General features: G+C 42.1%; 1 protein-coding gene across 2 annotated transcripts; it reads right to left on the bottom strand.

Moving 5' to 3' along the window:
- Window positions 1-797: 797 nt before the first annotated feature.
- On the bottom strand, window positions 798-14674 carry AQP11 (aquaporin 11). 2 transcript variants are annotated; one of them, XM_048294358.1, is made up of 4 exons: window positions 14321-14674; window positions 13574-14218; window positions 8383-8499; window positions 798-1737 (listed from the first exon to the last, which is right to left on the bottom strand). In XM_048294358.1, the coding sequence occupies exons 2-4, from the start codon at window positions 14166-14168 to the stop codon at window positions 1685-1687; spliced, it is 765 nt and encodes a 254-aa protein (XP_048150315.1). In that variant the 5' UTR covers window positions 14169-14218; window positions 14321-14674; the 3' UTR covers window positions 798-1684. The 2 variants fall into 2 exon arrangements, with proteins under 2 accessions (XP_048150315.1, XP_048150313.1); XM_048294356.1 differs by having other exon boundaries at window positions 13574-14674.
- Between the last annotated feature and the right edge of the window lie 531 nt (window positions 14675-15205).

Below are 15205 nucleotides of genomic sequence, written 5' to 3'. Positions count from 1 at the left end.
GGTAAAAGAGATAAAAAGCAGTAACACAAGAAAGGGAAGGTAGAAACCCCCAAAAGGATCTGCTTTAGAATCAGAACAAGGTATAAAAATAAATCTTTTTTTAGAGGATCACATCTTTTCAGGCTCAGTGTGCTGGTGTGTGGTCCTTGCCATGGAGAGTTTTAACAAGTTTCCTTTGGTAGAACTACTCACACCAGGGTCGAGGAGCTGCTGAATGATAACTCAGCAGTTCTAGTTCTCTTCAGTGTATTAGCAGGCTAATTTCTTTTATTATTAATTACTGAAAACAGGGTCATGGATAGCACTCTTGTATGTGAAGCACATTCATACAACTGATTTAATTTTGCAATATAATCTTACAGCTACCTTGGAAAAATAAAACAAGAAAAGATTTTATTGCAACAAGGAAATTACACGGAAATACTTACTTCCCAAACTCTTGCAAAAAAGATAGCTGACAAAAGATAGCTGTTAAAGACTTCATCAATTTACTGTGAAAAACCCCCCATCTGATTCCCTTTCTCTTAAAATAAGGTTTGTAAGATGACTTGGATGATGAGGCGAAGGACACAATTCTGAGATCTTTGTAGAATTTGTTAACCATCTCTCCTTTTAAACCAAGTAACTATAAAATGAAAAACTGAATTTACTTTTAAATTTGAGAGATCTATTTTGGCATATTTAAAAACTAAGCTGCAGCCAGAAGAAGAAACCTCATGCTAGAAACAGAGCTTCAGAGGGTGGTACCCATCAGTGGTGTCTGCCTCAGCTGAGGCTGAAAAGGGCATGCTTGTGCCTGTTTTGTATAGGTAGCTTTCCTGTAGGTTTTATCTCTGTTATTTATTCTCCTGCATTGCAGATTCATTTGTTTTTTAAAGAAGTTGATAAGAGCTACATAAAATCAAGGACAAATGGAGTACTGCATGATTCATGCCTATATACTGTGTCTATGTGAAGAGGCAGCAGTAATTGCCAAAAAAAAGTAGAGGGTTTTGCCTAAAATGCCATTTGATGTGTGTGTCTACAGAATTTTATGGTACTTTGTTACTGCTTTTTCCAACAATCTCCAGTGTGACAGGAAGGGGCAGAGCCTGCATGGAAGGAAGGGAGCGGTTACTTACCTGCACACAGGTATTATTAAAACAATGTTGGTCATACAGACTTTTAATTTTGGTGTAGGGTGGCTCTAGAACAGAGCTGTGGAGACTCTTCTAGGGAGTAGTGTAGCCTTTCTTCCTCTCAGAGGTAGGTATATGGCAAGTAGGAATATGATGATGTCAGTATAAGAAATCTTCAGCTCCCTTTTTGCAGATGCCTTCAATGGGAAGAAATCCAATAAAATCAAACCTTGAAAGGATAGAGTATTTCTCAAAATTAGTTTTGCATGCTAATAAAGGTCAGCAAATGGCACTTATGGCTAAAGTGACAAAGTTTGTGTTTTAACAGTCTTTCACATTCATATGGCTTAACTGAAAATGGTGGCAGATATTCCCAAAATCCCAATATGCATTTACAAAATTATTATTTGAATACAAAGTGGTAAGTCATATATTTCAAATGTGAAGTCTGAAAATACAAATGAAAGGTGGCATGGAAGTCTGTCAACAGTTCTCTGAAAGCTTTATGTCTGCAGATGTTGAAAATATTTTTTATGTAGTGCTGCCAAATTTCAGGATTTGATGTCTCAAGATATCCGAGGAAAGAGTTCATCCCATATAAAAGCCACAAGTATTGTACCTGAAATGAGAAGTTACAGAAAGCACCTTTATTTAAATGCATTTGAGAAGGACTCAGTACTGGTATGGAAAATTAACATTATATTCAAGTATTTGAGTGTCTAACACAATACTGCAGAGACTGCATCAGTACTTTTTGCAAAGGAAGCTTCAACAGGCCATGCAAGTGGTCCCTGTGAGTTAATAACCTTGTTTTCCTTAGTATGGTTAATGCTTTGATCCGTGTAAGCCAAGCCAAAGGCAGAGAGTTTGGCTAGGTGAATCCAACACGGGCACCTTCCTGTTCCTGATCAGGGTTCCTTTCTTTGTAGCTGGATGTATAAACGACTGAACCAGCAGCTTAACCTCCATCCTTCACCTGAGTTTGATAGCTGTGTCTGTTTTGGTAACATCATTTTTAGGCACTGCCAAGTGGGTATAGGATAGTGGGTGTTTTATTGAAGATCATTCTGATTTAGGGCTTATTCTGAAGCTGAAAAAACTGTTAAGTTAGAGATAGTGTACAATTCTCATGAAGAAACTTCTATCTCAAGTTGGAAGGGACACATAAATCCAAAGGGCATCCAAATACAGTTTATTATGACCATCAGTGTATTCTTTCAGAGACAAAGAGGATGGCATTGATGGCATTGCCCACACATAAGCTTGTATTTATGAAACTTCTTAGATCACAAAAAAAGCTTATTGGAAGGGATTCTGTTTAGTCCAGTCTCCCATTCAGTGCAGGACTTTGCCTATGCTACATGGGTCAGTGAGACTTTCCCTGGCTGAGTCCCAAAAACCTCCACGCTGGTGACTGTAGCATTTCTCCAGGAACCTAATTTCAGTGTTGCTGCACCCTTCCCCCTGAATGTTTTCCTGGGGTCTAAGCTGAACTTCCCATGCCCCAATTTGTGGCCTTGCTGTTACTTGTTGCCAAAAAGAATGGTTAATCTCTGTTATCCTTGTAACTACTCTTGAAATAATGCTTCACTGTACTTAAAACACACTTTCATCTTATTTTTGTGGCCTAAACAAGTCCAGTTCCCTCAGCCTTCCCTCTCAAATCAGGTACTCCAGGCCCTTCATCATCTTTGTAGTCCTCCACTGCCTGCATCCTGTTTTGTGACACCTTGCTCTTGAACGAGGGGACTCCACCTATGTTCCAGATGCCACCTCACATGCATTGAGTAGAAGGAGGCAGTAATCACAGAATCAATTTGTTTGGAAAAGCCCTGAGATTATGGAGTCCAACCTGTCACTGAACACCACCATGTCAATAGACCATGGCACTGAGTGCCACATCCAGTCTTTGCTTAAGCACCTTCAGGAACAGTGACTCCACCACCTTCCTGGGCAGCTTTTTCCAAAATCTAATCACGCTTGCAGTGAAGAAATTCTTCCTAATGTCCAACCTAAACCTCCCCTGGCACAAGCTTATGCCTATGTCTTCTCATCCCATCACTGGTTGCCTGGGAGAAGAGACTGACACCCCCCCTACCCCAGCTGCAACCTCCTTTCAGGTATTTGTGGAAAGCTGTAAAGTCCTCCCTGAGCCTCTTTTTCTCCAGGTTAAACAGCCCCAGCTCCCTCAGCCACTCCTCATAGGACCTGTGCTCCAGACCCTTCACCAGCTCTGTTGCCCTTCTCTGGACACACTCTGGCACCTCAGTGTCCTTCCTGAACTAAGGGGCCCAGAACTGGACACAGCACTTGAGGAGTGGCCTCACCAGTGCCAAGTACAGGGAAAGCATCACTTCTCTGGTCCTGCTGGCCACACTATTGTTGACACAGGCCACGTGCCATTGACCTTCTTGGCCACCTGGGCACACACTGGCTCATGTTCAGCTGCTGTCACCAGCACCCCCAGGTCCTTTTCTGCTGGGCCACTTTTCAACCACTATGCCCCCAGCCTGTAGCCCTGCTGCATGGGGTTGTTGTGGCCAAAGCTTAGGACCCCGCACTTGGTCTTGTTGAATCTCATGTTGCTGGTCTCAGCCCACCTCTCCAGCCTGTGGAGATCCCTCTGCAGTGGTGCTGATCCCAAACTGCTGAATCACGTGCTTTGTCTTGCAGAGAGACCAAACTGTTGTGAACAAACTTTAATTCAGGTCACTGTTAAACACACTGGGGAATATGAACTCCCAGTACCGACACCAGTGTACTCTGCATGGTATTGGCCACCAGCCAGGTGTCAGCCCATTGATTGTGACAGTTTGAGGTCAATGGTTTAGCCAACCTTTATTGCAGCTAATAGTCTTTTTCAGTGACCCCACCTTGAACCAAGAATGCTGTGGGAGGTGTTATCAAAAGCCTTACTAAAGTGAAGGTATGCTACATCCCTGCTCCCCCCTCATTCCCACGTGGATTCATCACAGAAAGCAACCAAGCTGGTCAAGCATGGATTACCCTCGCTAAATCTGTGCTGACTGTTCCTGTGATTACCTTTGTTTACATGGTTGGAAATGGATTCCAAGACTAGATACTCTACCACCTTCCCACTGACTGAAGTGAGACCAACTAGCTTACAGTTCCCTGGGTTCTCTCTCCTCCTCAAAAGGGGACATAATACTAGCACATTTCCCATTGGCAGGAACCTCCTCCAACTGCTGTAGAGTCTCATAAATGAAGGACAATTCCAACACTGGCCAACTCTACCTCCATTTCTAGGTGAATCCCACTAGAGTCAGTGGATTCACAATCACGTATGTTGTTCCTATACTGTTGCTCCCTATTTATTGCTTTCTTTCAAAAACTTTACTGATTTACACAGAGGTTTGGGAGCAAATTTTGCTTGGGAAGACTGCGTGGTACCTCAGCCTTTCTTCCATGCCATCCATCACTAGGTTGTCTCCCCCATCCTCCAACTGACCTACATTTTCTCTGGACTTTTTTTGTGATTAGGATATTTGTAACTCTGCATGCCCCTGCTCTTAGTTCCAGCTGAGCTCTAACCTTCCTGATTTTGTTTCCAAGTGCCTGTGCAAAGCTCTTACATTCCTCCTTTGCTGCCTGTCCCACTTTAAACTTCTTACATGCTCTCCTTTGTTGTAGGGAAGCTCTTTGTCTAGCCAGCAGGGAAAGGCTTTCTGTCCAAATTCCCAGTCTAACTATGTGACAGATTCCTTCTGCACATCTCAATCTATTACTGAGCTCTCATGAGCTTTTTTTTAAAAATCACCCTTGTAACGTATACTTTTCTAATTTATAGCAGCTTCCAAGGGAATTACTACTGACTTAGCAATTTCCTAAACAAGCAGAATTTTTTTTTAAGTCCATAGTCTGGACAGCTCTGCTATTTACCTTCCCAGTCCTCCTCTGGACCCTGAACTCTTGTGAGGACTACAACCCAAGCAGCCACATTCACCACCCATTCTTCTCTGTAAGCAGGTCGAGTTCAGGATTAACCACTCACTGGCCCTTTAGTATTTGAACTAGACATAATTACTGACAGTTTCTAGGAGCCTCATGGATTGCATTCACTCACTGCATAAGAGTTTTTGCTCAGATGATGTCTGTGGAGCTGAAAACCCCTATGAGGACCAGGGTCTGGGAATAGGAATAGTTTGTTTTCTAGTTGTTTGTTGAAAACCTCCTTTGCTTCCAAGTGCCTGAGATACTGAACACTTCACTGCAGATGGACTTGGAATTCTTGTTTCTTTGCTTAAGTGTTTGAACTTGCTAGCAGCCTCTGAATACCCTCTCCTCTGAGCAGAAAGCTCAGTGTCACATGTTGCCTTCTCCCTTGCTTACCTCTTCCATTTACATCTACTGCTAAGTGACTTTTGTGGCACTGATTTTCTAAGGAATAGTATTAGTCTTTCTAGTAAAACTGATCTAAAAACTGATTCTAGAAACCTAGCAGGAGGCTAGGCCAGGTTGGATGGGGCTTTGAGCATCGTGGTCTAGTGCAAGGTGTCCCTGCCCCTGGGTAGGGGGGTTAGAACTGATGGTCTCTAACATCCCTCACTCTACAGTACAATTCTATGATATGCTAAGCTGGCACCTGTCCAGGAAAGAGCATTTCATTTTATTGACCTCATGACTATCTTGTCACCAACTTTTCCATTCATAGCTGCCATCTCCCTGGTACTGAAAGCAGCATTAGCTCCGTCCCCATTATTACTGATGGTATAATCATCCCTGGACAACTAACATGGATTCCTTTGGCAGCAAAACAGAAACTGTCTTTGTTCCACTGGTACTTACTGAGTCTATGTTCACAGTGCAGAACTTAGGCCTGCCTGTGCTAAGTTATAAACACTTGCTGGCATCTATGTTTATTGCAGGAATCGGGAGTTTATTGCTGCTGGAGAATCACCTTCAGCAAAACATCAACGAAGCCGTTTTGAAAAATGAATAATTAACTACAATTTCAAGATTAAATTCCTGAAAGACCATAAACCACCAGGAGATTTGTTTATCCTAAAAGAAAATTTCCATTTCATCCTCATCTTGTGAAAGTGATAATCAGTCTTCCTCTTGTTCTAAGTGTCCTTTCTAGGAACACTGTTTACCATGTGCTTACAGCCAGATCAGGGTATCAGTTATATACTGAACACTCTCCATCTCCTTGTCCTCATAGATTTTTGCTATGGCCATAAATGAGAATATATTGCACTTTGCACAGGCAATTTTAAGTTTCGTGATATGTTAGTCCATGGTTCTACTGTGTGGTAGTTATTTCAGCAAAACACAAAAAACCCTTCTGAAAAAAAGTAAGTACAAAAAGTAAGTAAGTAAAGTAAGTAAGAACAAAGTAATTTAACCATCTAAGAGGCTGATGCTGGAAGAAGTAAGACATCATGTTAGCATATCATTGTGACTCTGCCAGTTTCTAGGAAGTCTGAAACAGCATTTCTGCTGGCATGTGAATTCTGAAAGTAATTTTTTACAATTGAATTTAAAATATCCCTTCCCTCATCATCTACTTTCATCATTCTGCTTAGAGGTTCTTTCCCAAGAATTTATTGTTTACAACTATTGATTTATAAGGTCTCTATGAAATGTATGAAATGCATCCATGAAACATCCTTGTTTTGTAGTAAGATATTTATATCACTAACAGGTGATCCACAGACCTGAGATCTGTAACTGATGTTGGCTACAGTAGTGACACTGCAATAAGTGATGTGTCCTGAGTATTCACATCTTTACAACTGCTCAGTCTGGCATTCCTTTCCCTCACAAATCAAGAGACAGCATTCAATGTATTCTGTATGTATATTCTAGATGTTAACTAATGACAAACCACTGTTCATGAATTTTCATAGAGATAGAACATTGCTCCCTAATCACATTCTAAGTCATGGGTCCATTTCAGTTAAGGTCAGTTGATTTCATGATGTCAAAAATCACCTGGAGGTTTTCTGCAAAGCTGTTCTGCAGGACGCATCTCGGAATGTAAGTAGAACATGGGGTTTCAGAATGCCTCCTGCTTCTTTAAATCACTTGCCAAAAGATTAAATCCCAAATACTTAGAACCTGGAAAATCTTTAAATGGTTATGAGGTTGAAATCAGTTACTGTATCAGCAAGCTAAAGCTGAATTGTGAGAAATACTATGTGGCCTGTCAGGACCCGAGTGATGCTGATCAGCTTTGCCTATGACATTTCATTAATTTCTCACTTACTCTGTTGGTTCAGTCATCCTGTTTGGAGATCGAATTTAACAAGATTATATTAAAGTGAATTTCAGTTAGGTTTAAACTTCTGTCTTCGTTTTTGGCTGACTGAGAGTCAAGGCAAGTAGAACGTGCACAGACCTGAACTCAGGAAAAGGAAGTGTTTGGTCAAACAGGAGCCCTTTCCAGGGTTTCCTGTGTATATTTTACATCCTGTTGTGCCTTCATCACTGTTGTACCTTCTAATAGGATTAAGAGTCATGAAAGAATTCAGGATTAGCAGACTGCTTCTTTATATACCCTAAGCAGAAAGCTCAAGATTTTTAGGGACCAACTGTAAACAAACAACAGCATGAAGTATCACATGGAGCATTTTCATCTGCACACAGCTAGAAGTCAAAATCAATAGCTTCCAAATTAAAACCATAATTTAAGTTAGAAAAAACCTAGTTGCTAACACTTCTTATTCTTAAACTGCCAGAACAGACTGTGTCCAATAGTGACTGGGGGAAAAACACAGAATGGGAACTGCAAAGTTTAGACACTATGGGGATAAAAAAGATTTGATATAATAAAAGTGGTAACTGAGAAAGCATATTTAAGGCACTTATCTCAATACCTGTGGGTAGGGTTTTTTTTAATTTATCATCCCCCTGTGTTTGTAAACTGTCACAAACAAGACAGACACTGCGTGGTAACCAGTATGTTTCTCTTTTTGAAGTTCATCAGGCTGATACTTACTTTCAAGTAAGGACCACATGATCTTTAAAGGTCCTTCCCAATTCAAATCCTTCTCTAATTCACAAAACAGTGCTGCAGGCACTCTACATAGAGCATTAAAAATTTTTAAAATACACAGCCTGCATTTGCAAAATGAAACCATGATTCTGAATGACTTCAACACATACATTATAATCTACTATCTTCTGGATTTATTTAACACAAAAATCAAGCACACTCTCAAATAAAGAACACCTATTTCCTGATTTATGAACCATGTACTAAATAACACTTTCTCAAATACATAAAGTATTAAGAACTTACCTAAGGATGGTGCTATCCAATATACTAGCGAGTAACTCAAAAATTTGTCATAGAAGCAATCTGCATGTAATGAAAAAGCCAGTGCTGGGTTAAATATTGCTCCTGTGAGATTTCCACCTGTAATAAGATGTAAACAGCATGAAATCAAACCATCTTTCTTAACATTTACTTTAAATTAAAATGCACATACACCATACTACAAGAAATCTAGACCCTGCAATGAAGTGAATTAGCAGAAGCAGTTTGAAGAGATAAAACTCTTCTCAAGTTATTCACCTGATGACATAGTAAACAGTTTAACTGTTTTCTCAAAGGCTTTAAAACATGTGAAGGGTAAGCTATAACTTCCTTTATCTCTTTCTAGCAAATATTCTTTAAAGAGATAGGTCTGGCCAATGTGGAATGTTTCTAATGATAAAGCTAGAAGCTATTTCTGTATCATGATTTTAGAGGAGACAGAAATTACATAAGTCATTACATTATAGCCTCATGTCACATGAAACACATATGCAAGATAAAAGAAAAAAACTGTCAAGTACTGTTCTTGCTAAGCTGACCCCTCTACTTTCTTAAAGGAACACTAATATTACCATATCAATGTACAGAACATTAAGATTTTCAGATGGTATAAGAACTGTGGGAAACTTCTATATGTTGTTCAAAGAAAATAGAAGCAAGAGCCACTCCACTGTCTTGCAGAAGGAAGCCAAGCATCTCTCCTTGCCTCTGACTTCAGATGTAAATGAAGTTGCCTAAACATTTTCTAAATAACGAGATCCAAACACATTACACTGGGGACTAAGCTGTAATTACACTGCAGATACCTGGAGCTAAGGATGTTTAATTCTTACATATGTTGTTCCTCTCATTGCAATTCTGCAGAAAAAGCATTACTCATAGCTAAACTATCTGTTTTCCTCTACTGTTAGTTACTAACCACCCCATACCTGTTTTATCTATTAACCTATTCCCATAAAATATTCTGTAATTGCACCTATATAATTCCTTACAGCTTATTCTTGACTTCTCCCCAAATAAGCTTGTATGAGCTTTGAACTCACCCTTTGTACAAATACCCTGCTGCTGTAATCCTCATTTGCTATGACTGTGCAATAATTTACCCAAAGTTTTAGTAAAATCTTTGTCATTCTCTTCTCTGTATTTCTCTTTCTATATTCTCCCTATTATTTCTTTTACTGTTATTACGGTTCAGGAACATTTTAATCTTTGTTTGCCTACTCAGTTCACTGTGGTTTTACACTTGTTCTCAAGAACAAGTCAGATTTACTGTGCAGTCTGTTTTTCTGCACTGACATATTAGCAATGTCCACAGTTGCCAGGAAGCCCAGTTACAATAATTTACTTTGCTTTAATCTATTTATGACTCCACTGCTTCTGCTTCTATATCCACAAACATAGAGTTGAAAGCAGAATTTCACTCTCAGGATGCAGTTGATGAACATTAAACATTAGACAGTTTTAGCTGCTGTATTTCTTCAATATTCATTACTAATAACTACTAGAATATCAACCATAGGCCAGGGGCACTACTATAATCTTACTTAAAATTATTTAACACCTCAGTCTCTGTACCAGAAAAGACAAATTATTTTATGGCAGAAGAAGTATAATCTCTTTGATGGGGTATGCATAAAAAGTTTAAAAGGGGAAGTAATGCCACACAGGGTATGAGAAAGTAATTTTACCTTTTTGCCTCTACTAAAGGCAAAGCCAAAATTAGGAAGAAACTTGGAATTAAAAATAGGTATCTCATTTGTACCTTGATATGTTAGGCTCAGAAAAATCTAACCAATTTCATATGATTCTGACTTAACTGTAATGCTGCCTGCAAATAAAAAAAAGCCCTCAAAAGGTGTATTGCTTTAACCCCTAAATAAGTACTTTCCCAAAAGAACTATACAAAAATATCCTTTACCATCTTGCATATGGTCTGCATCCTTAGCTAATGAATCATTCCCTTAATGTGTAAAGACATAATGTTCTTTTTTTTTCTTTATTTAGTAGAAAAAAAGAGAGTGAAGCAGAACTTTTGTGTTCGGTATGTACTACTATAAAAATTTGGTTTGTGTAGGGACTAAATGTAAAAAAAAATCCAAATATTTATAAGTACAAAAAAGTATAAGAAAAACTAAAGGAACAGCAGTAAGGTACAGGGCAGACCTCAGTACCTTTTATCAGTACAACACTGACCTACTGAGATGTGTTTTTTCCAACAGCTTCATTTGTTCAACCATAAAAATACAACTGAATGTTTTTGAACCTTCTGTGCATCAATACTTTTAGACAGGTGTAAGCCACAGGGATGTGGCTGTCCTTCAGAATTTTACCCACACCAAACTGGAATGAGAGGTGTTCCTTCTTACAGTCCCTTTTTAGACAGCAATCATTTACCTTGCAGGATACAGCTTTCAAACTCATAGCAGAGCATAATTCATGGAGTGAATTACGATATGCCATGTATGAGGTGTTTTTTCTGTAATTTCTAATTCACTCATAACTGTATCAAACACAAGTCCTGAAGGCACAATTGATTTAGTTTTTTGAAATCAGAGTATAAAAAGAAATCACTATTATGAATTTTATTTTGTAAATTTAATGCACCTGGGCTCCTAGCTAGAACACTGTATTTACCTGTCGCTGTTGTACCGAGAACGGCGAAAAACGACACGAGTCCAATTTCAGGTTAAGTGGCCAAAATGGCTCTATTTAATGATATAAATCAGCTTATATAGCTTTGTTCACAAGGGTGGCATGACCCCACTGGTCACTTGACTACCCACCCTCTAGAGTGATAGGTGGAGGTTCCATAACGCCCATTCAAAATATTTTTTCCAATGGACAAAACAACTTGGGCAACAAGTTTGCAGGTGCAAGATAAAGTCTTGGTTTACAAAAAACTGTTTTCAGCTAGCTTGCATGAGAAAGAAAAACTTCACAAGATGCTTCAGCAGCTGGAAAATTCCTCTGCTCCTAGCCTTTTAGTATCCACATTTACCAAATTAAAGTTTAAAAAAATTATTATTCAGACAAGATTCTAAACTATTCAATACTTTTGTACAAAAAAGTAAGAGTGTGTAAGGGTAAGTTTGCCTTAATTTGTGCTGGTTTCTTGAGCCTTTGGTACTGGGTGTGCAAGGAAGAGCTCTTCCTCTTAGAGAAGCACTCAAGTTTCTTATAAACAGTAAACAAAGAGGTGCAGAAGATTTCCTGAGAATGATCCCGCTCAGCTAAATTGTTTATCTGTCTGTCTTCACAGCCTGCAGATGAGAACTTGTCCTGCTGGAGGCCATGGTTTGTGACACCTGATTTTTAAGTCACTCTCCCTGCTGCGTGTAAGAAGCAGAGGTAGGACAGACATGGTTAGGGCTATGCCATGAGATGCACAGGACATATGGGATATGTGCAGCAGACATCGTCCATGGCCACTTACCAGGCCCCTTGTTATTGCCTCAGCTATGCCAGGATCTGAATACACATACATTTTTATAGTAGACTAGTAGACTGTAGTTTAAAAGAAATGCAAAGAAAAATGTCCAGGTGGCACAGGGTGTTGTGCACACGATGCAAAAGAGGCCTGGGCACCTCAGCAGGTCTGAGGTTTCCTAGAAGTACGTGCAGATCGATTGCGCTGGATAGTCCCAACAAGGCCAAGTTTATGGCACAGAAGGGCACTCAGCCTTCGCGTGGCACACTTAGCCTTCTCCTGCTAGAAAAAGATAGGAACCTGGCCAATGACACTGGGAGTGAATTCTTTGTATGAATTAGCTGAAAGAAAGGCAATGTGACACATATTATTTTACATGACTGTTTGCTAAGCAGGAGAAGAATGTTAGGAATCAGGAATCCAGATTTCTATGCTTGCAGAAGAGGGAGGAGGATATTTGGCTACACTTTCACCAAGCAACGGAGAAATATATTTAATGTCCTCAAATGCACTGACACCTTGCTTCTGCTTTTAAAAGTTAACTTTAGAAAGTAGTTCAAATTACCAAGTTAATTCTCAAAATTCCCCATCGACTTTTGTCTTTAAGGTATTAGCTAATTTCAGCTAAAAATAATGAGTAAAGATTTTTACATTACTACATCTGAAAATGTGACTGTACATTGTTCTAGATGCTATTATGTTAAATAGCATTAATACAGCTAAACCTTTAGGACAAGGCATTAGTGACATCCCGGATGTTTGCAGATAAGAGGAGTGATCTCCCTCTCTCAAAGGGATTGGTAATTGCCTAGATTACTTTTTCTGTGGTGGGGGCAGTAGCACAAGCAAGGAGTTCTGTAATCATGTCTTTCACCTCTCCAAGCTACACGACCTCCTTGCCAGTAGGAGAAGGACTCCCTGCAGGGCAGTCCTCAAGTGACCTAACAACTCTTGTCACTTCGGTGGGGACAAGAGGGAACATCAACAGTCAGAAGAAGGAAGTTCAGACTGACTCCCCTCACCTCTCCCTTCCCACTGGTCCAGAGAAGATGGACAGGTGACAGCGTCCCAGCTCTGGGAAGCACGAGGTGACAATCAGGTAAAGGCGGGGATATGGACACACATGGCATTACAGACAATAAAACAGGCACCTCTTTTTTTTCCTTTTTTTTTTTTTTTTTTACATTTGGTGTCATGAGGTATTATTGCTGTATGTATTCCACAAATAACCATTCCTGCCTCTGATTTAGGGAAATAGTTAAATAAGTTGCACTGATATGAATTATGCATTATTTAAATGCAGAGTTTCTATATTACCAGTCTGTACCCTGCTGTTGCACAATCAGCACTTTTTCCTGATGCAGCCAGCGGTGCTCTCCCAATGACACTTAGTAATCAGAACACATAGTATGAAATCTCTCACGCTGTATAAATAGTTGGATTATGAAACAATCCTTCACTGAGATATTTTAACACTTAACCATATGTACTTGCAGACCTGACATAATTTTAAATGTGTAACTCATTTCGTTCTTAACCCCATACCTGCCTGTAATTCAACCAGGCAAACTTATATAAACGCCAAATGAACTTTGCATATGTAGGACGATACAAAAAGAAATCATCAAGGAAAGTGTAATCTAAGAAAAAGCACTTTGCATCTAAACACTTCTACGAAAACAGTAAGAACCCCTTCCATTACAACTTTATTGCAGGAACAGAAGGAAAAAAAGAAAAAAGACTAACCTGCATACACGAGCATGGTGATGAGAAGGGCAATCAAATGGACTCTGTATTTGGGATTAACACTTTCGGCTCGCAGGACGGCCAGCTGGAAAACGACAGAAAAGAGCAGTTCTATGCAGAATGCCTGCACCTCTGTAGTCTGCATGGGGCTGCTGCAGCCCTGTGAGAGTGCTCCAAAATGTGGCTCTGCCATCTCCAGACTCCAGATAAAGTGCATGAACACTCTGGCGAGCACTGCAGCCACGAACTGAGCGGCGATCTTGAGTCCCCCCATCCTGAGCGATGTCCCGCCGCCCCACATGGGCTGCAGGGCCCCGCAGGGATTGCATGTGCTGCCGGCGAGGGTCAGGCCGTGCAGGACGGTGAAGCCGTAGGTGAGGGTGAGGGCGGTGTGCGGCTTTGGCTCCACGTTGCCGAGCAGGCTGAGCTCGTTCGTGCAGGCGCAAATCTGGAAGGTGCTGAACATCTCCACAAGGAAAGCGAAGAGGTGCGGGCGGGAGCGCAGCCGGCGCCGGGCCAGCCTCCGGCACAGCCCCACGGTCACCACGACGCCGGACATCAGCAGCAGGGAGCTCCCGACCCCACCGACAGCCATGCCCGGAGCTTCACAGGCCCGAGGGCTTGCGGGAGGTCCAGCCCCACCGCCTGCGGGGAGAAAGCAAGCGGGAGAGGGAAGGAAAATGCCCCCGGCTTTCCCTTGGAGGTAGGAGCCAGCTTCTGTTCCCACCTGCGAGGCGCCTGACTCACCCTCCGCTCAGCGGAGCAAAGGGCAGGGGTGAGGGCAGGGGGCTCCCGCTTCCTGCCAGGGCACGGGTTAGGACAAGGAAGCTCTCTCCCTGCGGCGGAAAAGCACGGGGAGGGGAGCGGGGAGAAGGGGGCTCTGCTGCCCCCTCAGCCCCTCCGCCGCGGGACGGACCGAGCTCCCCTGTCCCCTCAGCCTGCCGGAGGAGAAGGAGGAGAGGAAGGGCCTCCGCTCCCGGCCGCGCGGGAACGGGAGGCGAGCCGATTTCCCGGCGGGATCGGCGTTGCGGTGTGTCCGTGGCTGCGGGAACGATTCCAGCCCCAGCGCGGAGCCGGGCGCGGGCTCGGCCGCGCCGCCCCCTCCGGCGGGCGCTGCGGCACCGCGCATGCGGGCGGGGCGCTGAGGGAGCGGGGGGCGGGCGGGGCAGCGCCGCGGGGCTGGCACCGGCACCGGCTGTCCGCGGGGATCAGGTCCCTCGCCCCGCGGTTTGCAACAAGCTCCAGAGAGAGACATTGGTTATTTATTTAGAGTTGCGCAAGCCTGGGTGCTCCGTGGTGTTCAGCAAAAGGAGCGTGCCAACTATCAGAACTTTTTTTACTGTTTGTACGTTGTAGCACACACGGGCATTACAGAATTACAGGATCAGTTAGGTTAGAGAAGACCTCTAACGTGACATGGAGTCCAAGCTGTGACGGAACGCGACCATGGCAACTAGACTACGGCACCGAGTCCCACATCCAGTCTTTCCTTAAACACCTCCAGGAACAGTGACTCCGCCACCTCCCTGGGCAGCCCATTCCGATGTCTAATCACCCCTTCTGTGAAGAAATTCTTCCTAATGTCCAGCCTAAATCTCCCTTGACACAGCTAAAGCCTATGCACTCTCATCC

Source organism: Corvus hawaiiensis, chromosome 2, assembly GCF_020740725.1.
Source record: "Corvus hawaiiensis isolate bCorHaw1 chromosome 2, bCorHaw1.pri.cur, whole genome shotgun sequence".
In the NCBI taxonomy this organism is placed as follows: domain Eukaryota; kingdom Metazoa; phylum Chordata; class Aves; order Passeriformes; family Corvidae; genus Corvus; species Corvus hawaiiensis.
This window is presented reverse-complemented; position numbering and strand designations above follow the sequence as displayed.

What these genes read in the sequence shown, in the direction of transcription:
- AQP11 (XM_048294356.1), bottom strand. Translation starts at nt 14,168, where the DNA reads ATGGCTGTCGGTGGGGTCGGGAGCTCCCTGCTGCTGATGTCCGGCGTC. An exon ending in CACCATGCTCGTGTATGCAG is followed by an intron (nt 8,500 to 13,573) that starts GTTAGTCTTTTT and finishes ATCTTATTACAG; the next exon opens with GTGGAAATCTCACAGGAGCA. An exon ending in TTGGATAGCACCATCCTTAG is followed by an intron (nt 1,738 to 8,382) that starts GTAAGTTCTTAA and finishes TTCTCATTTCAG; the next exon opens with GTACAATACTTGTGGCTTTT.